At 48.9% G+C, this 26,369-nt stretch overlaps 13 protein-coding genes across 13 annotated transcripts; 3 read left to right on the top strand and 10 right to left on the bottom strand.

The window, feature by feature from the left end:
* Nucleotides 1-204: 204 nt before the first annotated feature.
* On the bottom strand, nt 205-900 carry N7466_011221 (uncharacterized protein; the record flags this gene model as incomplete). Its single annotated transcript, XM_057170610.1, has 2 exons — nt 205-434; nt 501-900. 2 exons carry the CDS (start codon nt 898-900, stop codon nt 205-207), a joined length of 630 nt encoding a protein of 209 aa, XP_057016342.1.
* Nucleotides 901-1,292: 392 nt separating this feature from the next.
* On the bottom strand, nt 1,293-3,357 carry N7466_011220 (uncharacterized protein; the record flags this gene model as incomplete). The annotated part of the gene is made up of 2 exons (XM_057170609.1): nt 1,293-2,393; nt 2,467-3,357. 2 exons carry the CDS (start codon nt 3,355-3,357, stop codon nt 1,293-1,295), a joined length of 1,992 nt encoding a protein of 663 aa, XP_057016341.1.
* An 818-nt stretch (nt 3,358-4,175) lies between these two features.
* N7466_011219 (uncharacterized protein) lies at nt 4,176-5,382 on the bottom strand (the record flags this gene model as incomplete). The annotated part of the gene is made up of 2 exons (XM_057170608.1): nt 4,176-4,709; nt 4,801-5,382. 2 exons carry the CDS (start codon nt 5,380-5,382, stop codon nt 4,176-4,178), a joined length of 1,116 nt encoding a protein of 371 aa, XP_057016340.1.
* A 1,098-nt stretch (nt 5,383-6,480) lies between these two features.
* On the bottom strand, nt 6,481-6,938 carry N7466_011218 (uncharacterized protein; the record flags this gene model as incomplete). Its single annotated transcript, XM_057170607.1, has 2 exons — nt 6,481-6,538; nt 6,601-6,938. 2 exons carry the CDS (start codon nt 6,936-6,938, stop codon nt 6,481-6,483), a joined length of 396 nt encoding a protein of 131 aa, XP_057016339.1.
* Nucleotides 6,939-7,813: 875 nt separating this feature from the next.
* On the bottom strand, nt 7,814-9,374 carry N7466_011217 (putative nucleoside hydrolase; the record flags this gene model as incomplete). Its single annotated transcript, XM_057170606.1, has 6 exons — nt 7,814-8,443; nt 8,498-8,797; nt 8,859-8,893; nt 8,959-9,128; nt 9,178-9,281; nt 9,339-9,374. The coding sequence occupies 6 exons, from the start codon at nt 9,372-9,374 to the stop codon at nt 7,814-7,816; spliced, it is 1,275 nt and encodes a 424-aa protein (XP_057016338.1).
* Nucleotides 9,375-10,900: 1,526 nt separating this feature from the next.
* Nucleotides 10,901-12,031, top strand: N7466_011216 (uncharacterized protein; the record flags this gene model as incomplete). The annotated part of the gene is made up of 1 exon (XM_057170605.1): nt 10,901-12,031. One exon carries the CDS (start codon nt 10,901-10,903, stop codon nt 12,029-12,031), a length of 1,131 nt encoding a protein of 376 aa, XP_057016337.1.
* Nucleotides 12,032-12,662: 631 nt separating this feature from the next.
* N7466_011215 (protein ERV29) lies at nt 12,663-13,983 on the top strand (the record flags this gene model as incomplete). Its single annotated transcript, XM_057170604.1, has 5 exons — nt 12,663-12,829; nt 12,970-13,082; nt 13,229-13,722; nt 13,784-13,848; nt 13,911-13,983. 5 exons carry the CDS (start codon nt 12,663-12,665, stop codon nt 13,981-13,983), a joined length of 912 nt encoding a protein of 303 aa, XP_057016336.1.
* Nucleotides 13,984-15,780: 1,797 nt separating this feature from the next.
* N7466_011214 (uncharacterized protein) lies at nt 15,781-16,899 on the bottom strand (the record flags this gene model as incomplete). The annotated part of the gene is made up of 1 exon (XM_057170603.1): nt 15,781-16,899. One exon carries the CDS (start codon nt 16,897-16,899, stop codon nt 15,781-15,783), a length of 1,119 nt encoding a protein of 372 aa, XP_057016335.1.
* Nucleotides 16,900-18,638: 1,739 nt separating this feature from the next.
* Nucleotides 18,639-19,021, bottom strand: N7466_011213 (U6 snRNA-associated Sm-like protein LSm8; the record flags this gene model as incomplete). Its single annotated transcript, XM_057170602.1, has 2 exons — nt 18,639-18,910; nt 18,997-19,021. 2 exons carry the CDS (start codon nt 19,019-19,021, stop codon nt 18,639-18,641), a joined length of 297 nt encoding a protein of 98 aa, XP_057016334.1.
* Nucleotides 19,022-20,449: 1,428 nt separating this feature from the next.
* N7466_011212 (putative proline-rich, actin-associated protein Vrp1) lies at nt 20,450-21,828 on the bottom strand (the record flags this gene model as incomplete). Its single annotated transcript, XM_057170601.1, has 2 exons — nt 20,450-21,616; nt 21,712-21,828. 2 exons carry the CDS (start codon nt 21,826-21,828, stop codon nt 20,450-20,452), a joined length of 1,284 nt encoding a protein of 427 aa, XP_057016333.1.
* A 264-nt stretch (nt 21,829-22,092) lies between these two features.
* N7466_011211 (uncharacterized protein) lies at nt 22,093-23,340 on the top strand (the record flags this gene model as incomplete). The annotated part of the gene is made up of 1 exon (XM_057170600.1): nt 22,093-23,340. The coding sequence occupies one exon, from the start codon at nt 22,093-22,095 to the stop codon at nt 23,338-23,340; it is 1,248 nt and encodes a 415-aa protein (XP_057016332.1).
* Nucleotides 23,341-23,602: 262 nt separating this feature from the next.
* On the bottom strand, nt 23,603-24,444 carry N7466_011210 (60S ribosomal protein uL1; the record flags this gene model as incomplete). The annotated part of the gene is made up of 3 exons (XM_057170599.1): nt 23,603-24,059; nt 24,187-24,364; nt 24,426-24,444. The coding sequence occupies 3 exons, from the start codon at nt 24,442-24,444 to the stop codon at nt 23,603-23,605; spliced, it is 654 nt and encodes a 217-aa protein (XP_057016331.1).
* Nucleotides 24,445-24,792: 348 nt separating this feature from the next.
* Nucleotides 24,793-25,557, bottom strand: N7466_011209 (GNAT family N-acetyltransferase; the record flags this gene model as incomplete). The annotated part of the gene is made up of 1 exon (XM_057170598.1): nt 24,793-25,557. One exon carries the CDS (start codon nt 25,555-25,557, stop codon nt 24,793-24,795), a length of 765 nt encoding a protein of 254 aa, XP_057016330.1.
* Nucleotides 25,558-26,369: the final 812 nt, after the last annotated feature.

Below are 26,369 nucleotides of genomic sequence, written 5' to 3'. Positions count from 1 at the left end.
ATGCACGATTCATGTATCTCAAAGGTTGCTTTCTCTTGGCAATCCGTGTTCGGAAGAGAGATCTCGAGCTGCTTAGTGGATAGAACAATGTGACTGAACACCTGTAGGTCTGGGCCGAAAAGCCAGCACCTAAGAGGAACATTGTAGTAGGAAGAAATACATTCGTCCAAACTTCATCAAACACCCTTTCAATAATATGATATTTCAAATCAGGCGCCTCTTTTTCGCGCTCATGGCGACAAGATACGAGGATGCCTCTTTGTGCCAGCCAGTCTTGCACCCATCGGGATTGTCCATCAAGTTGCCCCCGCAGCATTCGAATTTAAAGTACTCCGGATATTCTTCTCTGATGTGCGGGTCGGTCTCCGCTTCCATAGGGCCGAAGAAGTCATTGTCCCAGAACAAAGGCGAATCATCTTCCACACAGGCCTCTTCTATAAAATCATTAGGTTTGTTCCAATTTCACAATTTCGACTTTGATCTTTCTCATTTCTACTTACTTTCATGGTATCTGCAGGCTGTTTCCGAGTTCAACAGAACGTCAAATTGCTTATTACAGACTTCGCATTCTGCATAGCGAGGCCTCTTGGCACTGCTAGTAGTTTCCTGAGCCGGACGTTTCTCTGCGCTTGCGGTCTCATCATCTTCAGAGCCTTTCTCTTCATCTGAGCCCTCGTCGTTTGATTCTTGATCCGAATCCGAATCCGAACTCGGTGGAATTGGAACCTTGTTCTTTTCGACAAGTAGATTTTCAACGACCTTCTCTTTTGCGGCGGGAATTGTCTCGCAGATAGTCTTCAAGAGTGTCCGTAATAATGTGTCCGATGCAGTGTCGATGCAATGATTGAGGCAATCATCTTCGATTTTGATGTTTTCGTCCATTGTATTGGAGGCGGGCATTTTGATGCTTGAAGATTGAACATTCAAATTCTTTTTCTAGAGAGAGAGAACGAGTCAAGACTGGTCTCTTACGATGAATCGGATAGAGACATGACGGGTCCGAGAGACGCGTCAACTCGCGTCTTGCATGACCCGCGTCGCGGATCGATTCTCCACCACTGACAAGGATAAAGAAAAACAAAACAGGAAGTTGTAGTCAAGTTCAATACCTCACTTTTGTATTATGACACCTAAACATTGGTCCTTTTCACTTCATTTGATTTGTGAAAGTTCAAAAATCGGTTCGTGATACATCACAATTGAGTGAGCGTAGGTATCTACTTCAGCAGTGAGAATCAGTGTTCTCGCGCTTCTATGTATAGCCTAGTACTCAGTACTGAACCATTGGGAATCTATTGAATCATCCCATCGGGATTCATCAAACCAATGCTCTGCGCCAAATAATTCCAATCCGGAAACTCGGACCAATTGAAGTCCAAATCATCCAAATCCCAAAACGGCGCCCCGAGATTTTGCAACGCCGCATCATCCACAGACACAGGAATTTCAGTAGACTGCATCTGCTGTTGTTCCTCTTGTCGTTGCTGCTCCCTCTGTGCAACGGAAGCAGAGTGCGCATTTCGAATCCTTAACGCTTTCGCTCGCAGCTGCACAAGCATGGGCCACTTGGGACCCGGATCAGGCCACGAGGGATCTCGAGCCACAAGCTCAAAATGTGTCTCCACGCCGCGCCAGGCTTCCTCCACAAATTGACCTGTCGGGAACACACATAGGTGCCACAGTATATAGGTTAATAGGTGGAACTGGGTGTACGTTGATGTTAACCAACGGAATCCGCGTAGGAGCTCGTCTGAATACATTTGCAAGCCGAGATTTAGGGCTCTACAGGCCATTCCGAGAAGTTCTTGGGTTTCTTCTGAGTCTCCTGCTGATGAGGATGGGAGTGCGGTCTGGAGCCCTTTTTGTCGGAGATGGACCTCTGCTTTGGCGACGAGGATCTGGCTGAGGAGGATGCCCATGCGCTGAATTGGGATGTCAAGGTCGCCGTACTGGACATACTTTTCTTGTAGGGCATTGTGAAACTTGGCAATTAGTTGCTCGGGACGGGCGCCGTCTTCTGAGTCGATTGTTGATCGGGCCATTGGAAGCCACATTCTGTTGACTTCGGATATGATTAGGGAAAATGTCATCTCTGTCCACTGTGCCTGTGAGGATATCGGTTCTGTGGCTGTTTCGCTAAGGCTCAAGTCGTCAATGTTGGCGGGTAATTGGGCATCGCCGCCATGTTCTGTCACTGTAATGCCATGGTCCTCCGCCATTCGGCAGTCGGTCGTGGCTAGCATCCACCATAGTCGGCGGCGGATCTCGCACTCTAGGGGAGACAGTTTAAAGTGCTTCCCATCGCGGTGAAGACCGATTGATTGCGCTGCTCGAATGGCTAGTCCGCGCAGAGTAAAGCCAGAGCGACCACTATTGCTGTAACGTAGGCACGTCTATGTAGGGTACGTTATTAGCAGGCAAGGCTCAGATACCAACACTTGGGGCCAGTATAGGCTATCCACATACCAAGAAGATCGCCAGTGCCTGTAATGAGGTCACTGTTGGGGAGTCCAGAAAAGATGATTGATACATAGCAAGTTCAATGCCCTGTTGGTACCGACGCATGTCCGAACGTATGCCATCATTCTCGGGGTTATCAGAAGACATAGCAGTGGCAGCACCGAAGAAAATTGCAAAGAGCAAACAATGAACATCAGGTTGAACCGAATCTGGCCGATTAATCGCAGCGAAAATACGAGGTTTAGTCGTCGGCACGTGAATCACCTTGACAACTGGATCCACCCGACTTAAAAAGGTCTCCCAGAGCACCGTCGCCTGCCATCTGCTCGGATGCAACGATTTGATATCCAACGGGATGAGCTGCGGATTCGTGATCATACCATCAACCTTTATCCGAGGCGGTTTTCTAGCAGCACCATTCTCTGTATTGGGTGACCCCATGGCCGACTGTAGCTCATGCTCCTTCTCCAACACCCGCGACAAGAACGGCTCATCAACATAACTACCATTTTTCGCCAAGAAACCAGGCTCAGCCCTCGCCGTCTGGCGACCCGAAGTCACCGCACTAGATTCACTCGAAGACGCTCGAACAACATCATGATTGGCGGTGTGGGTGTGGGTGTGGTAATCCGAGAGTAAATGGCCAGTTGGGTGCTGGGGCGTTGGCTGGGCTGACTGCCCCGCGATCGAAGTAATGGAGCGCTCAAGTTGCTCCAGGCGCTCCACTAGATCGGTAGAGGTTGTCTTCGGCGCTCGGCGCTTCACTCTTTTTGGGCCGGGATATTCACATGGGACATTAAGGCGACTGCACTTGTTGCATGGAGTGCCTTTGTCGCAGCGGACTTTGCGCTCGTGACAGCGTAGACAAGAGCGTTCTACGTTGTATCGGCGGTCCATTGTTCTATCAACCTACAAAGTGGGTCTCAAATATCTCGGGTGTGGATACCGGGTATAGATCGAAGTGCATGGGCCTATGGTATAGATACCATGGAGGTTGTCGCAAGAAATGATGATGTCGGCATTTCGGATTTTTGAATGACCGAGGCCGGAGGGCCGAATGCCAAGATGCCAAGACCCGGCCAATGGCACCTGGGTGGTTTGTCAGTGGGTCTATATGATAAAACTGGGGTAGGTGCTACTGTATAGACTACCTCCAAACAGATCTGAGAGAGACGAGTTTGATGTTGGAAGGTTGTAATTACTTTGGCAAGGCCCGTATTCCTGTGGTTCGGGGCTATATCAACTTTTTTTCAAACATTCCGAGTCCACGGGTGGCGACCACAGCATGAAGGTAGGTTGTGAATAACCTCAGTTTATCCACTGGGTGGAGATCGCACCCCACCATCTCTATATTTACAAATTGAAGTAAAGGTAAAACTGAGTACAATGGACTCTCTTCCATTTGAACCTCATTCAATGTTTCTCTTTCTAAAAATTATTTCTTCTTTCACTCTTCTGGATATCAAATCCTCAGGTGCCATAAAACACAAGTTTATCCCAAGACATCATATACAAGGGTGAAACCTTCCAAAATTCCAAAATTCCAAAATTAAATCATATAGAATCACATGAACAGAACGCCGATAATCGCTAAAAAAGACAACACCTAACCAAACACAGGGCACCGCCGGATTTTAATTCTTCCAAATGGCTGAAACCAAGAATGAAAACAGGAGACCAGCCCAGGAATTAAAGTATGTATCATGAAAAGAAGATTAGGAAATGAGAAGGTCGCGCACGCTCATGCCCTTTCTCCGTTGCACATCGACTCCCCTGCTTTGCTGAGAGGGAGCAGAGAGAGATGTACTGCTAGCAAAGTGCTCGTTGATAGAGTCCGCTGTACCTCTTCTGTCTTGCGTGAGCATAAGCAAAGCAGCGGAAGCCTCATGATCGATTCCTTGAAGCTCGTGCATCTTGTCCATAGCTGGGTTGATGGGACCCAGTGCTGGACTAGGCAGAACGGATGAAATATCGGGCAATGTGTGGATTGAGGGCATGCGGGTACGGGGAGAGAAGGAGGGAGATGTATCAGACATCATCGCGCTGCCAGGCATAATCTCCGGTGATTCAGAAGCAGAGTATGAATACATTGAAGATGGCGGGCGTTGAGGGGGATGTTGAGTGGACTCTGCTCCTTCCATGTGGAACTCTGGGGATGTGGGTGAAGGTGGGGAGGTGGTATGGGTAGCGCCGGCTGTTTTAAGGTCTCGAATGCATCGTTCCAAGTAGTTCACATAGTCAATGCTCGCCTAGAGAGTAGAACAGATATTATGTTAGAAAAAGAAGGGTCCACGGCTGAGTTCAAACGCAAGAAGGCTTGAGCCTGGAGGAGAAATGTACCTGGAGAATTGCAAGTTTGTGCATCTCTTGCCCTGTGCAGGCAGGAATCATATCCTTCAAAGTACCAAACTCCTCGTTCATCTTGGATCGTCGACGGCGCTCGATCAAACTGTGGGCTGTCTTTCGGGCGATCTTACGTCCCGCGGCACTTGTAGCACTGGGTTGCTTCTTTTTGGAGGTGGTAGTATCCTTGGTCTGTTCGGGTGATGGCTGGGCTGCTTTCCCGCTCTCTTTGGACTTTGAAGGAGACTTGGTTGTTTGGGGCTTTGGTTTCATCTGAATGATCTTGCGTGTTCGAGTAGGAGGTGGTGGCAGCTCAAAGTCTTCTAGCGAGCGCTTGGTAGCGTTGCCGGACCGAGCCTGTTGTGTTGATGATCTGCGAGCCACGAGATCAGGGGAAGTTGGTGAAGCCGGGACGTATGTAGGATCTGAACGAGATGACCGTCGACTATAGGAATCATCAACTTTGGAGGAACCCATGGCGGCTGGGGGTAGAGCGAAGGCGTCTGTGGCATCGGCGGGCTGATCCTTGATGATGAATTCGCCAGACATGGCGGGCGTAGGGGGAAAACGTGTAGACATGGTGGAAAGTGAGAAGTAGACGACAATCAAATGTTTCGAAGCACCGATCCCCGGGGAATGAGAGAAAATGGTATAAGCAAGTGAGGGGGAGGAAGGGGGCACCCAGTTACTGGGGAATTATATACCGAAACGGATTTGTATAGAACGGCAGTGTCGCGTGCTTGGAGCGCCCACGAGCCGCAATCGAGGGAGCTGATTGGTGGTGGATTGGAGCTCGTGCCCCAGGGAGCAACGGGCATTTGCTGGCTACAAGTGGGGCGGGGGCGAGCTTATCAGCAGGTACAGGGTTACTCCTTCTCCACACACCAATCATCACTGCAATTCTGTCCTATAACCCTCAATTCCCAGGCAATTCCCAGGCAAATACATCAATGATTGTCCCTCGTCCAGAGTGGTAGCCCAGCACGTGTGCTCTGGACTCGTACTTGGACTCTCGTGCCCCCGTGCATTCCCTTATTAACCATTTTATATGTGCGGGGGTTGTACATCTCTCTGGTTGAGACTTTGCCCTTGACATTTTTTAAGTTCTCATCAAAAAAAACAAAATTCAATCGGAGACGTTGAAGGGAAAAAACCGGGTGGTCTCTTGTGAGGCACATGTGCAAATCGATCCCATCCCGCATTCATCCTACCTGTCCATAACGTCAGTGATCGACCTGCAGGAAATTTTCTTTTCTTTTTTTTTTTGCCACTTATACTACATTATTTCTTTGTACTGTTTCCAGAATTTTCCCTATTGCATAAATATCAACATTATAATTAGCTTAGCTTATTAGATTGTGTTACCAATAGGGCGGTTGCAATTCGAATCAAGGTTAATTAAGACAATTCCGGTTGGCCGACAATCCGGCGCGGAGAAAAAGCAAACCTGCGGCTTGCCGGAGTATCGGAGTATCGGAGAAAGAACATTCAATAGGGGGACATCTATACATAGTAGTAATTGATGTGTAGAATGCGGTATTATTATTATTCCTTGGTATTCAATCAATCCATGCTATATAAAGTACACTTCCAATTCTCGCTAGTAAATCAAACAACCCCTATCCATATCCATGCATGTCCTTGTATATCACAGTATTCTTTCAATTCCAATTCTTCCTACTTTTGGAAGTTATCCGGTCGACATTTCGACATGCATCGCGTATAGGTTTGCCAGCTAGAACAACCTCGATTAGCTCAACAATTCTCACCCATTCTTATATAAACCGTTTCACTTACCAGTACTGGTCATCTTCAGGCACAGCAATGGTGCAAGTCTGAGCTTCCAAGGAGCACAACTCATTGCAATGGTTGCTTCCCTTAGTGGGCTTATCAATCGAGTTCAGTCCATGCGAGGCGTGGATGTTGGTAGTCTTATTTTTCGGAATTGACAGTCCCGTTGTCAAAGGTGCTTTGTTTCGGGTCCCGGTTGTGGTCGCATTATGAGCGATTGTAGCATTGGTAGGGACTGGGACTGCGATGCGGTGGCCGACGTAGGGGCCTGCGAGTCGGGGCAGGGCGGCCGCGGTGCCGGCTAGGGCAACCAGGCAAACACTGACAAGACTTTGGATGTGCATAGTGAATCGTAGATTGTAGTAGAAACTTAATATCACAAGGATAGGTAGAAATGTGATTGATTGAGGTCAAAGTCGGAAAAGTGGATATATTGGAGATGATGATGAAGCTGAAGATCCACCCCTGGGCAATCGGTTTATATAGATCGTCTTTCTGACAATCTCGGAAATTCTGAGAGGCTGGTTGCTCTATAGTACTATCCATGCACCCGTCTTTGCTATTGGTGCGTATGGCAAATATGACAGCTGATCACTGGGTTACGGCATTCCACATTCCTCTCGTGGGCCGGGGGAAACCATTCATACCCAACCTCCCGGCGGATTGATAATCACAAGATTTGCCTAAAGCAGTCTCAATAGCCTTTGGAACTTCAATAATCAGTGTGCTTCATTACTGAAAGTGGTTTGGTTGGGCCTTGGTTGTCATTCTGGCCAATCTGCTTCAACGCTTATACATTCCAGGCCGCTTTGGCATAAATGTAAACCAATGGCGGTAGATATTGATAGATTAAGGATGATTTGGCTTTGTGCATCTGCCGACGCGCTACGAGGTGTGGAACTCCTTGTCGTGACAGGAAGCTGGGTTCAAGTTGCCCGCACGGGTCTCATTCTTGGACAGTCTCTAAACTCGGATGCTCCAGGACTCCAGGGCTATTCATACCTAGCTGCCACATATTTACTGAAGCCCGGCCGCGTTGTGCTTTCCAAGGTTCCCTTCAGATATTGACAGGTTATTTTCGGTTTGTTCGAGCTAAACTAATAGACATATCCAAAAAAAAAAAACCATAGTGGAAACGTGACCTCTATTCGTCTAGAACCGTATCAACATTAACGCAGAATCGGTCTACTTTCAAATGCTCGCCTCTATAAACAAGAAATTAACTGAACAGACGATCAACCATAATCTTGCCAAACGTCTTCTCAGCAGGTGATTGATCCATCCGCAAGATACGGTTACCAGCCCGAGAACTCAACCACAGGCCATGGTCGCTTGAGCTCTCTTCATCGCCTTCGATTTTGTGGCGACTTCTGCGATCAATTATACACTGACCGCGAGTCCACTGCCCCTGTGTCTCGATACGGATATCTTCGGGGGAGTTGGCTGAAGGAGCCCACTCAGGATCCTCGGAAGTAAGGGCGTACCATACACAGACCGGGTCGTGCATACTTAACTCCGCAGAATCCCCAACTTGGCCTGGGTGGAGACGCTCCAAAGTACGGAACGTATGTCCCATGAATGCAGTGACCCATTCAGCAAGAGGAGAACCGGCGGCGAGAAGAGGAGTGACGGCTTCGCGAAGCTCACCACGGGACAGATTGTGGCGCAGAGTGATGTCCAGTGGGAAAAGACGTAGGGTCAACTGCTTACTGAGCTTTTCCGGGTAGGGTGCCAATAAGGGGCTTGTTGTAAGTGGCAAGGTGGAGTTGGGGTTTGGGGATGTGAGCGCAAACACTCGTGCGGCAGCGACAGCATCTGCATAGGCGTTGAACTCGCCAACCGGGGTGACCTGTGTAACTCTTTGTTAATGCTGACCTCCCAGCTTATTTGACAGTTTTCTTACATTGCCAGGTTCATGGATTGCACCACCCATGACAACAACCTCCTTCGCGCGGAGGAAGGTCTCTGGGTCTTCTGCTGCAGCCAAAGCCAAATTGGTGAGTGGGCCAACAGCGACAATGGTCACAGTATCGGGCTCATTTGCACGCAGTACCCGGAGGATTTCCTTGTGTGCAGGAAGTCTTGAGGGGATGAATGAATGGTCACCAGGGACGGCACCTGTCTGGACTGGTGTGATACCCTCGGGATCCACTGCCGGATCAAAAAGATGTTCCCAGGCGGTCGTGGGTGTGAGATGAGGGTGCTAGATTATCGGTCAGTTCTTCTTCTACTATGCGTGCAGAGAGTGCCCGTGTAGTACTTACCGTGGCATGGATGCCACCAAGGCCATCGGTTCCATCTGCGGGGTTAATGTCAGTTATCTTATCAATTCAAATTGTTCAATGCTAACCACGAAACACTTACGGAAGTAGTCTGCTAGCATCTTCTGGTCTTCCAAAGGATCCTCTGCACCCACTGCAACTACCGGACGGAAAGCACGGAGGGTATCATAGCCCTCTGGCTTGCCATTATCACGGCGCCATTGAATCTCCCGCTCGAGGATATGGAACATGGACACCACATTGCGTAAACAGCTGTATCTGCATAAGCTCGAGTCCGTGTTCGCCAGTTATTAGAACTCACTTCTTGACTTCGATGTTTCCAAATGTCAATGAGATCAGTAGAACCTCAAGGTCCTCTGGCTTAGAGGACAGAGCTAGCAGTAGAGCAAGGATGTCATCGATGCCCTGATACATATCTTTCAGTATACTATACAAAATGACTCAGATTGTATTAGCACTTACTGGGTCAGTATCAATGATAATCTTCTTAGCCGGCATTATGAGTGAATATGATCAATGATGAGAGTAGGATATGGGAGGTGGGATATCAGAAAGTTGACAGTTATCGCTGATTACAACTGTTTCCCCCCCATATCGACACCTAAGGCAGAGAAACTTAGATAACCTACGGGGTACACGTGACCTGAATCCGCACTTGTCCGCACCATCGAAAAAAGACAAAAAGGGAGATGATCGTCTCAAAATCAAAAACAAAGAGATCAGACGCAATATACGATAGATCATGAAACATCAATTGATGGTGCTAGATTTTGCTTTCCCCTACTTTACGATCTGTACCTGACCAGTTGGGTCTTACTTGCAGAAAACGCGCGTAGATGCATTATCGGTGACCGGCATCCCCTTTCCGACCCCTCGTGGCGGGCGAGGGCGTAAAAAGTACCTACATGTAAGGGGATGAGGATGGCCCGATCCCCTGCCGGATCGACATGATTCTTCTCGGCCATACAAGGACATATCAGAAAAGGATAATTAAAACAAAGCCGGGACCTTGGAGGCCCAATCATACGCCAGGTGGGTAATTGACAGTGTCACCCGGAGAGGGGAGACTGGAGACGTGGCCTGTTCGCGAACCCCCATTTGTACTGCTCTCCACTTGGAGAAGTGCATGGACGTTGTTTGGTGGCTTTTAGATCCCAAGAGGAAGTGAAGGTTAGCGTATTACCAATATGTATCTATCGCACTAGGGGACTTTATAGAGTTAATTTTGGAAAGACTTAATTTTGGGAAGTCAACCCATGTCACTTATTTAATTCTTGAGTTATTTTATTCAATAAAAGTCCAAGAAATCCGAAAAATCTCATACCAATATCTCGCGGTTTTCATTGTGGGTAGTCTCGCCCAGAGGCCGTGTAATACGCCCCGTTTACCGTACCGTCGGACGCCCCCCTCGGATCAGCGTGTCCTTTTCTGGCTCCCCTTCTCCTGTTCTTCTTCACCAACGTCCTTTCCCTTCCTACCTCCCCCTTCTTCAACTACTTACGTTGGAGAGCTTTGGTTTGTTTTCTTCTTTGTTTGGTCGTGTTGTTGTAGCTTTGTTCGAGTGCAGTTGAGCGTGAAGCGCTCGTCGCCCCCGGACTTTTCGTCTCAACAACCTACGTCCAGCTTCCACCATCTCCAATTGGGTTGGACTACGACACGAGACTCGACTCTTGAGCTCAAGGCCGCTTGGAGCTTACACCAACCAACACCCTCAGTCGGTCAATCGCATTGCGCCTAGGTTTCGAAGACGTTCATGTGCGGCTTTGTCCTCTAAACCTCCCTCCCATCAACCCCGTTTTTCGATACTGTGTGCGCTCAATTCGGTCTACGGTTGCGCGTGCCAAGTTTATTGTGCGCGTACGTGATTGTCCTACCCTCCCTGGACACAAACTCCAACGTAGTGTGATATTACACTATCCCTGATCCCTTCCCCAAAACCTCATTCAACCCGGTACGTGGAGCACACGAAGCGGCAGTATTTGAAAGTGATCAGATTGATTGAGACTAATTGATTCCGCAGCATTATGACTATGAACCCTTACCTGAGCTGGGCACTCCTGCTCGTTGTGGCAGGCAGCCTTGGCTGGTACTACACGAATGGCTCGGCCCCCAAAGCCACCAAAACCCCCGTCCGGGCTGTTGTCGAGAAGGCCGAGGCCACAGTAGCGCCCAAGAAACAAAAGCGGAAGCCCGTCCCCCAGCCGGCCAAGAAGTCTGAGGTGAAGACCGTGATCTCACCTCCTACTAGCGAGGAGGAGGAGCAGGCGGAGGACGACGTTGACCGCAAGGAGATGGCTCGTCGCCTCGCTGCGATCAAGAACGGCACCTCCCCCGCTACAGCTCCCTCCACCAAGAACCAGAAGAAGAAGGCCAAGAAGGCCAATCAGCTGGAGAGTGGCTCCCACGCCTCTTCCACCACCGGCGCCGATGCTGATGATGATCTTTCCCCTGCCGTCTCCCCGCAGGTGAATGCTGTGCGTTCCGCCGGCTACGTGTCCGACATGCTTGAGGCCCCCGCCCCCGCTGCCTCTGTTCTCCGCGTCACCGGAAATGTCGAGTCGGCGCCCAAGAAGGAGAAGGTCCAGTCCTTCAAGCAGGTTGAGAACAAGAAGCAGCGCCAACAGCGCCTGAAGAACGAGACCCGCAAGGAACAGGTCCGGGAGGCGGAAGAGCAGCGCCGGCAGTTGCTCGAGAAGCAATTGCACACCGCTCGTGAATCTGAGCGCCGTGAGGCTGCCCGGTCTCAGGCCCCTGCCACCAACGCTTGGCAAACCAAGGAAGCCCCCAAGGCCAACGGTACCAAGGCTGTTCCTGCCCCCGCCCCGACTTCCGCCCCAGTGCAGCTCCTTGATACCTTTGAGTCCGCCCCCACCCAGAAGAAGTGGGCCCAGGAACTTCCTTCCGAGGAAGAGCAGGTGCGTATCCTCGGTGCTGCCAACGGTGTCGATGAGTGGACTACCGTCTCCAAGAAGCCCAAGAAGAAGGGCACCAAGGCCGATGAGAGCGTCAGCGATGCCAGTGCCTCTGAGAGCCAGGCCGCTCCTGCGGCACCCCTCCCAGTTGAGCCTAAGGTGACAGTGACTCCCACCTACCTTCCGGATATCCTGCGCTCCACTGAGAAGGGTCACCCCTTGGACTCGGACTGGGCTGCTTAAATTCATTCCCCTCATTCCTACATCCCATACGCCATGTTCATTTTCATCCATGTTCCTCTCTCACGCACAATTTCTCCCTCTATCTTCACCTTGACATGTACTTATTACCCTTTTGACTTGGCTTTGGCGTTTTTCGGGACTGTCCTATAATACCAGCACTTTCCCACCAAAATTTTGGGCAAGTTGCTCACAGCGCAAAATCCCGGTGCAAACCCTCACATCTCGAGGTATGGAAACAGCATTTCCAGAAAAAGCACCAGTGGGGCGATCTGTGTGGTCTATGTTTTTTTTTTTCTCTTTTTTTTTTCCATTTCATTTCTAGCTCACCTGTATTACAATTGAAGTATTTCCAATCGTATCATGCTTCGTTTTGATCTATTTATGTGTAGAAGAATACCTAATTAGAATAAGAATGTGTACCGTTGTCGTCACATTACCCGTTCTGGTTTAGCGCCGAGTTCCGGTCATCGTGGCCTGAAGTGCACACCTGCTTTGTATACATAGTACGGCTCCACCAGGTTATTTACTCCCCTTCGACCCTCCTTGCAACTTTAACCTTCCAACCTCTTCACTTCTCTCTAACTCTTTTTTTCTTTTCTTTCTACACCACCTTCTTTCACATCATTCCGCCATGGCCCAAATCCGTGGCACAGCGGGCTACAACCTCGGCCACCAGAACCCATTCGGCGGGCCCGGTAGCGCAGATGCTACCAGCGATCCCAGCCCGCTCGACGCCATCCGCGAGCACACTAGCAAGATCGAAGACTGGCTAGACACCATGTCTGATCCTGTGAAGCCGTACGTGATCCTCCCGATGCTTTAGAAGCTCTCCCAGTGCTCCCGATAGTCTCTGGTCGCATCCACACAAACACGCCAATTATCCCCAAACAAGGGGTCCCAAAGCTTGCTCTGAAGCGGTGTTGACTCGACCTAAACAGATATCTCCCAGCCATCGGCCGCTTTCTTATCGTGGTCACCTTCATCGAAGACTCGCTGCGCATTCTTACACAATGGAGCGACCAGCTGGTCTACCTCAATGATTTCCGTCACAGTAAGACACCTTGAAACACACCTCCCGCTTCCCGGCCCGCATTGGCACAGCTCGAGTGCTCGAGGGCAAGATCACAACACACTTCTTTTTTTTTTGGAGCTTCCTGCACAATGATTCTAACTCGGTCTTTTTTCTTTGACTTAAAGTTCCCTGGGGAATTACACACCTTTTCTTGATTGTCAACGTCATCGCCATGTCCATCTGCTCATTCCTCGTCATCGCCCGCAAGCATACCGAATACGCCGTCGCAGGATTGCTGGTTGTTGTCGTCACACAAGGTCTAGGATACGGTCTTATCTTCGACTTGAACTTCTTCTTCCGTAACCTGAGTGTCGTTGGCGGCCTGCTTATGGTGCTTTCGGATTCCTGGGTGCGCAAGAAGTTCATTCCCGCCGGTCTGCCCCAGCTTGATGAGAAGGATCGCAAGATGTACGTCCAGCTTGCTGGCCGTGTCTTGCTGATCTTCCTGTTCGTTGGATTTGTTTTCTCTGGCCAGTGGAGCTTCTGGCGCGTTCTGGTTAGCGGATTTGGTTTGGTCGCGTGCGTCATGGTCATTGTCGGTTTCAAGGCCAAGTTCAGCGCTATCGTGCTTGTCGTCCTTCTCAGTGTGTTCAACGTGTTGGTGAACAACTTCTGGACGGTACGTACTAAAAACTTTATCGTGCATGTTTTAGCTTTAATGACTAACTCTCAATCTCTAGCTCCACCCCCACCACCCTCACAAGGACTTCGCGAAGTACGACTTCTTCCAGATTCTTTCCATTGTGTACGTTCCTTCCCCAGTTCATTCTTGATCTTGCCAATATAATATATCTGACATTCATCTAGTGGTGGTCTCTTACTGCTGGTCAACACTGGCCCAGGCCAGTTCAGCATGGACGAAAAGAAGAAGGTCTACTAGAGCGGAGTGAAGAAAGAAAAACACACCCTCTTTCTTATATACCCGCCTTACGGTCCTCGCATTCGATTTTCAAGAAACTCGTCAAGGGGAAACAACCACTCATTCATCAGAGAGCAAATGCCCATGCACTCAGGATAAGTCCGTATTGAACTTTGGTGTTTTACCCTTGGATGATCCATAGCGACCTACCTTTTTTGTCATTCGAATTCTCGAGAGCCGTCATCTTGGTCCTTCTTCTCCGACCCCATCTTTGCGTCTCTTCTGCTTTCATTTTGACCCACTCATCATACGCCTTATGGGATTCAATTTTCCCACCTTCGGCCCATTCCTGATTAATCCCTTTTTTCTATTTTTCGGTTGCAGCCATCTTCCAAGCTAAAAAATAGTCGGTCATGTATCATGGGCATGAGACGATTGTACTCAAGGTTATCCATCCTGATCAAATCTATAACGAATGATAAGTTGCATTGAAGTCATGAGTCTGCTCTTTTCAAACTGGAGTTGAAGTTTATCATCTACAGTATTGTTGTAATTTCTCGAGTACAACATTTAGACAAGCCCCAATGTGGAAGTATTATAGTCCCCCCTCCCCTACAGACTACCTTATAAGTTACATGTAATTTTTGTCTCCAAGGTCGCAATCATCGATGTGAGGGGATGCGACATGTTGCAATGTCAGGATATATTTGTGGCTCCCAATACATCCATAGATGGCTGAGTTAGTGTTGGTTATATTAGGGCCACGCGTAAATAATGAGATGATCAGTCAGCGGGCTCTATAGGGAACCACCGGCGGACACGCGTGGAGGGTGCTAGCAAAATACAATAGTAATAATATGACTGGAGATGATCTAGTTATTCTTATCTGTCGTTGTTCCAAGACTAACCTTACGAGTGAACATTGTTACTTCAAATGTTCCAAGGTTCAAGACTCATACCTACTTTCCCATTTTCGCCTGAGTCTTTTGTTTGTCTTATGAATTTGGACCGGGCAAGTTGTCTAGTCGTACAATCTACTACACAAGTAATTTCTCTAATACCTGGCGCGATAGAACATGATAGCCACAGGTAGACAAAGATTGATAGATCAGATATTCTATTATACGGATGATAGATAACATTAACGCTACAGAAGTACATGTCACAAAAGAACGCTTTTAAATAGAATTCAATTGAATCAGCTATCATGCTATGTAAACGCCGTGTATGTAATCCAAACGGACAGAGTGATTATAATACAAGAATGGGGGAAGAAAAGATATGTGTGTAGGGATAGGACAGTAAAGATAGAAAAGGAAAATGAGAGAGGCGAAACCTTATTCACCAAAAAGGAAATGATCGACAGGGTTCGAAACGGGACCTGAAAAGCAGGAAAAAGCAGAAGGGGGTGAGAGAAAGAATGTGATAGGTTGAGGGTGCATAACGAAAAATCGCCGCCCTGCGTCATCGTGCGGTGCTGGCTCCAATTGAGGTCGTTTGGTTGGCTTTGAGTCTTCAGCGGTTCCGTTCTGTGGCATGTGCTGGACCAGCCATGCAGTTTGTTTCAAGCCAGGGATGATAGATGCGCGAGGAGAAAGAAGGGGGCGTTGCAGAATTGGTGAAAATGGAGGAAAATAAACGCTTGCTGTTCTTTTTGCTCGGAACGCCGGGTAGCCAAATAAAGATAAAAATGGAACGGTAAGAAAATTCGAGTAGGTGAGGATGAAAAGTAATGGGGAGGGTTTGATGATGTCGAGGTTGGTCGAGAATTCTGGATGATTGGATGTAATAGGGGGTTCGTTGAAAGATGATAGGCCGTTAAATATCCATGCTCCAGCGCCACGGGCGAATGCGTTCTAGTTGACCGAGGCCGACCTCATCGGGATTGTCATCGTTAATCTCGAGGTGAAGAAGATGGACCTTGTGTTTATTATCAGGTCTTTGCAAGGTTGAGAGGGTTTTAGATATTTGCGGACGATGCGGGATTTTATCACTATCGTCAATTGATTTAGACGCCCGTCGTGTTTCAGGGGTGTCGGGATATTTCCAAGAAGAACTGGGAGAGAGGTCGTCGCTGTTGGCCAGCGAGAACATGGAATCGGATCGAGAATGCCGTGAATATTCAAAGTCTTCACGTGAGAAACTATTGGAGCGATCACGCAAGCGGGTTACTGATGGCCGTCGTGGTAGAGTCTGCTGAGTAGGATCGCTATCGGGGGTTCCATCGTTACTGACACGCGCCGCGGCCAGTAGCTCGTTCCGACGAGAGCCGTGCTGGGTGGCACGAGATAAACGGTCGCCAGGTAAACCACCTACACTGTCGCGAGGCGAATTGGCGAAACTTTCTTTGCCAGCCATGACCCTCGCGCTAGGTGGTGGTTGGAGCATCCATCGAGTTTCGGCGCGGCTGATCGGGCCGCTCACGATTGGTGGGTGAAGATCGTTGACGGGGGGTACACGAGCAGTGTAATACTTAGAGGGCTCATAAGGGTCTGCACGGCCACGACCTGAGAATCCAATGGACGATCCGCGTACTTCCAATTCCTGACCCCAGAGGGGTTCATCTTCGCGTTGGTTTCGTAGGCGATTCCAGCGTTCGCCGATCGGGTGCATCAAGCTCCCACTCTTATCTTTCACTTGCAAACTGTCGTCTGATTTCCAACTATTCGTCCGTTGAGGATTGCGATTGCCACCGCGGCGAGTTGGAGGGCCTGGGCCGAGGACAATTTCCTCCCGCCACCCTGCATTGGTACTGAATGGAGTCGGCTGGGGGAACGGCTGAGGTTGGTCGGTAACGATCTCGGGGTCGTATTTTTCCTTCAGGCGTTGTGTTCGAGCAGCATCCTTCTTGCGTTTGCGACGGTCAATGCTCATAGCACACGGGGTGCAAGTGGCATAGTAGAAGACGGCCGACTGCGCGCCCCGGTAGAGCCACATGACGCGGGGAAGGGGGGTTCTTCCCCTATTGCTTCAATTTTTTTTCTTGATATCTTTTTCAAGTAAGTAATCTAATTCTCGAGGGCGTAGCCCAAAGAACACGTTCACGACGGGCTTTGTGCCCGGGAGAATTGGTGGATTTGACCCGGTAGTGGTATGGTGTTCAGAGATGATAGAGACCACATGAAGGGCTGTGGGGTGAGATAAAGGGGGAAGACGAAGATCGGCAAAGAGTGGGTAAAAGAGAGAAATAGGATTTCAAGGTGAGAAATAGCCCAACGACCAGCGATGAGGGCGTGAGGAACAAGAGAAGGGATGAAAGATGAAACGGGAAATGGGGGGGATCAGGGGAGGTTTGGGGGCTTCGGGTCTTTGGGTCAAGATGGGGCAGTGTCACATCGGTACTTCGGCCAACGCTGCGTTGGCCATGGTAACGCATGTACCTGTACTTCTACCCAACATTTAAACGTCGGTTCTTTTGTCTTATATTAATTAACGATTTTGATGATTAGAGAACCCCACGTTGATTGGTTTTTTTCTTTCCGCAGGGACATTTCTTTTATTTCATTTGACCTCTTTTCTAGTATGTTACTTGGTATTGGAATTTTTGAATCTTTGAATCTCCCAAGGTTGACATGTCTTAGTTAGCAGAAAAAAAAAATTAGAAATTAGAAAAAAAAAAAAACTCCTAACATCCTTTGTTCGTTTGACCGCATTTTCAATTTCCTTTGCGCTAATGTCAGCTACGATGCGTAACTGCACCTCTGATGTATGATGCATGCGATCGGGCAACAGCCTTGTACCGGAGTAGGAAACATGATCTTCGCTGACAGGGATTAATACATACTATACATGTATCTTTCCTCAGACTCCTCAATCTCCTTCAACCCAGGTTGGTCTTGGCATCTTCCCGCTGTGGAGTGCACGGATTCTGGCGGACTCTGTTCCGCAAACGGATTAGAAAAGGGGGTTGAATGGTGCCATCATATTAAATATTCCGTACGGAATAGATGATATAAAGTATCCCAAACCCTTAGTGATCATGTAAAACGAGCCAATATGCATGTCTGGTTTGGTGTTGGTCTCCAGTCCCCACTTTTTGATCGAATACCGTAGGGATATTCCGTGGTGTTATTAATAATAAAAAAAGAATTTAAAAAAAAAAGATATCAGAACATGTATGGACCATGTACAAGTCCGAAATCTCCAAGGCTCTAAGAATAATCTCACTGGATTCCCAAGTGCTGCCCAGATTCCTTGGGTCGGAATCGATGTGCTCATAAGCTACTCCAGGGCTGAGTATCCCACCCCCACAGACATGGGCCTAACTGCCACTAAGCCGAGCTTAAAACTAAAAGAAAAGAGAAAAATCGTGGCAAATGTCTAGGTGTAGCATGTGAAGCCGTCAAGATGCCTGGGGTCATTACATCATGTAAATAGCAAAAATTATCGCTGGTGCCTTCACAAACTCCGGAGGTCCGTGATAAAACCGTGGCAAAAGAAGGCAGGGAAAAGAAAGCGTGAGCCCAGATAGGTTGGATATTCAAATGGTACAAGTCAGGTCTCGGTTGGATTTCAACTGGCAAGGCATCTCGTGTCACCAACATTTAAATGTCGAGGTCTCCACAAATCACCTGTCTCCCTCCAGTATGCTAGTATGATTTCAAGGTTGTATGCAAAGTATTCCCATAGCCACCAACGCCGGATATGTTAAAAATTCAATGATCATTCTGATCCGCTCATGCATTCTTCGTATCCCGAATCACCTCGCCTTTCACCTTTGTCCAGTCGATATCGGCATCAATCTTCTCATCCACCTCTCCACAAACAACAACATTATCACCTCGAATCAAGTAAAGTCCATGCTCAATTTCTGTTGAGGCCTCATCATCTTCGGGAGTGCGGATGATACGTTCGACGGTATTCGTGAGAACAAGATTTGTAAGTTGATCAGTGGAGAGGAGGTTTCCAAGTAGTGTTCGGCCGTCCACAGTCAGAATCAGGACTTTTTCTATTGAGAAAGAAATAGTAGATCAGTATGTTGTTTCAGGCGTTTGTGTACAGCTTGGGGGCCGCTTTGTTGACTGGGTCGCTTACTATTGATGTAGGTTTGGAGAGACATGATGAGGTTTGGTTTGTGACGAGATGAAATAAGCCGGTAGCTTGGCGCTTCTATTTTTGGCACGCCTGACTGGTTGTGGTAATTGAACCTTTTCTTTGCAGAATTGTATTTGTGAAGCTATGCTTGGGGTAGAGGTTTCGAGGCGATGGTGCAACTCGGTATCGTGGGTCCAATTCCGTGATGCAGGGGCGGAGAAAAGCTGAAAATCGTTGGCGCTAAATCAAGGGCGAGACTGGAGGTAGTAGTAGCGGAAGTGGTTTGGATTAAATGAGCAATCGTTGCAGGATGAACAATGAATCATTTGATCTCGGGGGTTTTGCGCGTGTTTGCGATTAGCAGATATGATCACGTGCGACAGAGCTTTAAGCTACTACATACCAGTCTCCGCCAAATGTTTAACTGAATCTCTCAGTCGCCGTTCAAGATATATTCAATATTCTAATGGGGGGTATTTCGAATGGAAAACTCACAGGCTAGAGTGACCAAATCTTCAGGTCATTGAATTTTAGAAGATTTTTCTTTGTTATGGTCAGACGTTTTGTATGTAACACGGATGTATGTATACATCACACATACTAAAAAATATACATCATCAACTCTTGGCCCCATTATGTAGCCCAGGCGTCATGCCCAGGCGTGCACAGAAATCCCAAGCTTATTCCCAACTCTAGCACTTGAGAGCTACTTGGCAGGTGCTAGCCCTCAAAATACATTCATAGATGGGCATAGATGTCAAGCATTTCTTTAGGTACTTAGTAGTATATATCAATTTTGCATTTGGGGAGCAGGTCAACCTTGGAGATCAGACAATTTTGAAATCTTGACGATAGAGCTGCTCGTATATGGCTTCAAATGACACAAAGAACTATATCTGGTATGAACCAGCACTATCTAGGTTCTGCCTACCTACTACTATGTAGTAGGTACTAGTAGTTGTTACCCCAGGTCAGGTGCCCAGGTGGTGGATCGACATGTCTACTTGACCTATTTATTGGAACAAAAAGGCAATAATTGGCATCCACCTATAAGGTCCATCAAGTGCCGGTGCCTAGCGCAATGATCTCGTGACCCGAGATTGCCACATGCAAGTACCTAAAGCTTACATAGGACAAAATAGCGCTACCTAATATATTCCAAACAAGAGCTCCATACTATGAATATGGACAGCGCTGGTGCTTCCCAGGACTGGAAATAAGCGGCTCAGCCCTACCCATACGAAGGGTGCCCACATGCAGTGGTGCCTAATAGGTACTATATAGTTAGTAGATTCAAAACTTCCAAGTCAGATATAGGTTGATAATTGTAGAGATTTCGAAGATACCACCTGAGTGATCAAATTTGAAAGTTTTATATAATGTATAGCAATTTACTAACTGTGCACGATATCTATCGCCCGCAATGTCCCATGCACTCAAATCAATCCGTAATTCATTTAAGATGGTACGGCACACTGCTGACTTTCCCGGCACGATATTTAACAGGCAGGGTTCTGGCAAACCTCCGAGGAGCCGGAAGCATCGCATTGCCCGGAAACTTGAAACGGGGATCTACAATGTTATGCTGGCCATTTGTAGATTGAATCTGGGCGGGTGCAGGAGATGAGCCGCCATTGGAGAGAGTATAAGCACTAGGGTTCATTGGTGCGGGGGATGAAACAGGGGATGGGCGGAATGCCAATGGCGATGGCTCACTCGGGGGTGGGGGAGGGGCGCTAGGAGGAGAGACTGGCGGAGGCGGAGGAGGAGCTGCTGGTGCTGAAGCTGTTGGCGCTGATGGCGGGTGTCCAAGAGCACTGCGGGCAGCCTGGGCGGCGATTGATGGTGGAGGAGGAGCATGTGACCGCAATGTGGCGGGAGGGGGAGGCGGAGCTCTTGATGTTGTTGGTGGTGGCGGGGGTGGAGCCGCTGGGATAATTGCTGGGGTGGGAGGTGGAGGAGGTGCAGATGATTTTCGAGATACCGGGGGAGGTGGAGCCCGGGAAACTGCAGGAGGTGGTGGAGGAGCACGCGGAGGAGGACTCTCAGGAGCAGACCTAGTACTTGCCGTAGAAATAGTAGACGATGGCCTGGAACCGGGTAGCGGAGGGGCCTTCTTCAAACTTGCAACTAGCGAGTTCACAGGCAGCGCAGGCGGTGACTCTGTGGATGGAGGAGGTGGCGGCGGTCGTGCTCCAGGTAGTCGAGGAGCTCCTGGGGGCTTTGGAGGTGGTGCACCAGGCGCCGGGCGGGAGGCCTCGGAGTCCGATAAATATGGAGAGTCTTGTCGGTTGGCACCCGTGTTGACACCACCACGGCTGCGCAGCTTGGGCATGCCACCCGCAAAAATGCCACCCAGTTGTGGTGCTGAGGCACCGGCCGCCCCATCAGAGTGGGATACCCCTTCGCTGTTGCTTCGTAATCTATTGGCGGCGGGCCCAGTTGGGACCGGGGGTGCAAGTCCCGTAGGAGGTAGTCTTATGCCTGGAACTGGTGGTGCAGCTCCCATGGGCGGTGCAGCTGAGCTGCCTCCAGATTTTCCAACAATAGGTGCTGATCGATCATTGGTGACGGCTTTCTTCAATCGAGCGCCTTTGTGAATATCGGATAATAGAGCGCCCTATTCACAAGTTAGTAACCTGCTTTTCCATAGAGGCCCAACTGATATGGCAGAGTTTTCGTAAGCCACGGCTCTGTCAGTTCAAGTGCACATACTCTATCTTTAACTTCGCCTTTTGACGGCCTCGCTGGTAAAGCTGCAGGAGGTGGTGGTGGGGGAGGGCCACCTAGTCCCCCGGGCGGCGGCGGAGGGGGTGGAGGGGGAGGAGGCATGTCCAAAAAAAGAAATTTAGATGCAATAGAAGTGTTGAGAACGATACAGCATAAGACTTCTAAATCGTTGAGTAGGAGGAGAGAAGGACGTTGCGCTCCTTGACCAGAAGGAGGTGTGTAAGGCAGAAGTAAAGACGTCAGTACGATACGGGGAAGTGAATAGCGCCGGGGCGAAAAGTCTCCGCCTTGAGCCTCTCCCTATCAGAAAAACCACAGAGCCGGGCCCTCAGCTGCCCACTTTCTCAACTCAACGCCCAATTCGCCATGAACAGAATAGCCCTCAGAGCCCAAAGAGGCTCAAGGTCGCAAGGAGCCGTCTGCCAATTCTGCCAATTCTCAACTGCGACACCGCGACGCCTTCCCTTTGCCCGGTTGCCCACCACGACCCAAAGCCGACTCTCGAACAATAAGTCTGCGCTGCAGCTGCCAAGTTATACTCGATCCCCATTATCCTACCCGCTCATCAATTCGCGTACCTTCGCATCCGAGTCCATAGATACCGGATCAGCCATCCAAAAAATCGAACAAGATGCATCGGCTTTGCATAATTCAGACCAAGTTCCTTCCAACGAAGCCGTGATACAACTCCTTGAGAGATGCCAGCATCTCACCGAATCCTTAGTATCGCAAGAGCACGAAACCTCCGAAGGCTCCAGTAGTGAGGATGGAAATGCGACCTCGTCGTTGCTGGACATGCAAGAGAAGAGCGCCAGGCCCGCACAGCAAGTCCAGTCAATCAACCTGGATCCCCGACAAGCAGACGCGATCGCCCGTATCACCACCGATCTACTAAAGGACGAGAAAGTTTTTATCACTCCAGAAGCCTTGGAAAGCTACACCAAGACTCAAACTCTTTTGGAGCGAGTAGAGCATCTCCCTGAGATTTTCCACCTATACGCCAACAAGCCCGTTCCAGAAGAAGGCAGCTCGCCAGTCAAATTCCTCAAGGCGAAGCCAAAGAGCATCAACAGCGCTGTTCCCGCCGAACTGGCCGATATGGCTCTGAACGTGGCTATCGCACAGAAAAACCTCTCGCTAGTTCTGGCCATCATCGACAACACCTTCTGTGCGCCTGCTTTCCCCCGCGCCAAGATCTTTAAGAAGGCCAGTGTTCCCTTGGTTGGCTTAGCTGCTGCCCCGGCCGCATGCTATGCCCTTGCCTCGTGGGCAGCAACATTCCAGAACACTATGGATCCTAGCACTGCGACTGGTATTGCTTTTGCTGCCTCCCTGGCTTACGTTGGTGGTACATCATCTCTTGGAATCATGGCTATCACTACGGCTAATGACCAGATGGAGCGAGTGGTTTGGTTGTCTGGCATCCCCCTGCGCCAGCGCTGGTTGCGTGAAGAGGAACGGGCGGCTATGGATAGGGTGGCGGTTGCTTGGGGATTCAAGGACCCATATATGCGTGGCGAGGAGGTCGGTGAAGAGTGGGAGAGTCTCCGCGAATTCATTGGCATGCGCGGCATGGTTCTGGATAAAACAGAGTTGATGGAAGGCATGCAATAAAGAGCACAATACAATACCTGTACTATATTCAATGCTGGACAATGCCATGTATAACATTACCCACGTATTCATGTTTGGGCTTTAAAAAATACTATAAATCTACAATGCATTGATAATATATGATTTGTACTAGTAAAGAGATAATGTTTTGAGACCGAGTCGTGAGATTCATTTTAATTTTTTAGGGCCACTAGTAAACTATTGACGCCCTCACTTCTCGAACATCTCCAGAAAACATCAGCACAATGAAGTGATGAAGTTTCTAGTAGATGCGCTTGGGGGGAGACATGGAAGCCTTGATGACAAGACTTCCAACGTTCTGCCAGCCCTTCTTGAGCAGGGAGACAAGGTAGTTGATGGACAACATAAGGTTGCCAACGAGCTCCTCCGTACCCATGCCAACGTTACCGACGGCAACACCGAGACACAGAACCTTCTTAAGCTGGAACTTGATGGTGGACTTGACGTCGTTGACCTTGTTGGCCATATCCTCGTTGTGGGAAACGGGGGTAGGGAACTTTCCGGCCTTGGACAGACCGGGACCAAGGAGACGGGGAATCTGCTTGATCAGAGCCTCGGAAGCAAGGAAGGCATCGTACTTGCGAGCAAGCTTCTTGATGAGCTTCTTGTTCTTGTTGAGCTTCTTCAAGTCGTCGGTGGACATGGCATCGATACCGTGGTGCTTGGCACGGTCAAGATCGTGCTGGTCACCAATGATGCTGTAAATTCCTCTCGTCAGTACTCGTGTTCATCAGAAAAATTGAAACCCTCTTGCATGATCATCGATTTGCGCAGCGGGGTCGTTGCAGATGCGATGCAGTGTGGGTGATGGATAGTAAAACGCACCAGATGGCCATGTTGGGACGGGGAACAACGGGCAGCTTGATGGTACCAGAGAAACGCTTGTCACGTTGGGGGTCGTAGTTCTTCAGGCCGATTTGGAGCTCGACGGTCTCGAGGAAGTTACGCTTCTTCTCGTTGAGCGAGTAGTCGAGCAGCTGCTGGACATTCTCGCGCACTCCGGCTGTGAGGGTGTTAGAGACCTTCGATTTCAATGTAGAGATGATTAAAAGAGTGGAACATACCGACTGTGATCTTGGACATGATGGCGACAGTCTTCCAAAAGAATTCTTAAGGTGTGGCTCAGCGCAAGTGTCTTGAGGGAGAAGAAAAAGGTTGCCGTAAATTTCTCCGCTTGTGGGAACAAAAAGCCGCTATGCCTGATCAGGACTAGCCTTGCCCTCTAACGAGGCCGATGACTCAGCTCAATCATTGTGGATCACATGACCTACCCGTATTGAAAAATCCGACCAATCAAAATGGGGACTGCCCGTGCTCTGCCTTTGTATACAAATCATAGAGGTCAAATATGCAGGATGTTTTTGGAACATAAATATTTACTGCAATTGAAGATAAACGAACATGGAGGTGACTGATTTTGACCTTGGGAAGCTAGGTCAAATCGATCTCCTTTATTAACGCAACCACATATGTTGTCTTGCCCTGCTTGTCTACCATCGGAAGCGCCTTGTCGCACACCACAAACCCCAATCTTTCATACAATCGCTGCGCAGTGGCATTCCCAGGTTCGATCTCAAGCGAAATGGTTGCCTTGGATACTCCGCGAGCGCAGGCGTCTTTCCGGGCGGCTTGAATTAAACCCTTGACCAATTGAGATGCATGCCCCTTTTGCCTGGCTTCGGGCAGAACAAACATGCCAACAACCAAGTAGGCAACTTCCGAATCTTTGAGATCTTCTTCTATAGCGGACCGCGGAACATTGTATTTCCCGTCTCTAAAAAAGACATCCCATGGGTTCACAGGAGTTGTTTCTTTATCGGCAATCGGCTTTGAGACTTGGACTGGGCCTAACATTGTGACAATTCCGACCCAGTCTCTGCTCACTAGTCGCTGAAAGGATGTATTTGGGCTTCCGGACTCTGCAGATGAAATGCCACCGCTTTTATTATCATATTCATTATCAGGGTTGGTGACCGAGACGAACGTCTTGCCGGCCGGGTTCAGAAGCCGAGATCGCCATGTCGCAGGCGAAAACTGAGACTCATCTTCGTAAGTTGAGCTGAAAGATTTAGGGTCGACTTGGAGCCCGTGAAGCCGAAGCTTCTTGTATTTTGCTGCTATCTCGTCTAGGCTTTTTTGACAAGAGAAGGTTGTGGGGATGAGGAGGACCTCTCCGGCGGGGTTCGGAACAGCCATAGTGAAGCAGTATGTAAATCTCACTCAGGACTAATCTCCTTGGCGCGAAAGCGGAAGTAGAAATCAGATTTCTTTTGAGCTGAGCTATGAGCTTGATTCGAAGGTATTAGAAGAGGTATTTATGAGTAAACTTTGAACATTTGAAGCTTTCCAGGTGTGACTCACGGCCGCAGTGGCTGAAAGATAAGATGCTTAGATTAATGCAGTAACTCCGAGTCCGTAAACATCCCGAGGTCAGCCCGTCAACGCTAGCATCATCCATCGTGCAGTCTACCCTGGCAGTATTTACACACAGCAGCCAACTTGAAGGCTGTTCATAAAAACGGCTGACTGGACCTCCTGAGTGACCAATAAGAAACACGAATAATCGGTTGACATAACGGGGGGGGGGGGGGGTCTACAAATGTGGGCCACGTAATCCGCCCAAGACTAAAAACACTAGACCTTCACAGCCTTACGGAAACACACTGCAAGAAATGACGTTGGCTACTTCGATTTCGTCAAATGTGTATTATGACCCGTTCCATCTTGTTTCATATGGAGTAAAGGTTTCACGTATTAACGTGATGCAATATCGGCTAAAGAGCATTTACAGACGAGCCTTGGAATGGCACCTTGTTTGGACTTCAAAAATGCTGGTTAAAGCACGCTAAGGCTAAGCCTTTGCTTCGCCCCACATAAGATTCTCCTGGGATTTGCAGGTCAAAGTCTGCCTACTCCAAATACCTATCATATATGGACATCATTCCCCGTTGATATACGATTCCACCGAATCCTGCTACTATCTCTCAAATTATTCACACAGAGGGCTT

The sequence above is a fragment of the Penicillium verhagenii genome (genome assembly GCF_028828195.1).
Source record: "Penicillium verhagenii strain IBT 33310 chromosome Unknown utg000012l_segment0_segment0, whole genome shotgun sequence".
NCBI classification, from domain to species: Eukaryota; Fungi; Ascomycota; class Eurotiomycetes; order Eurotiales; family Aspergillaceae; genus Penicillium; species Penicillium verhagenii.
Note: the sequence above shows the minus strand (reverse complement) of the source record. Positions and strands in the feature narration are given on the sequence as shown.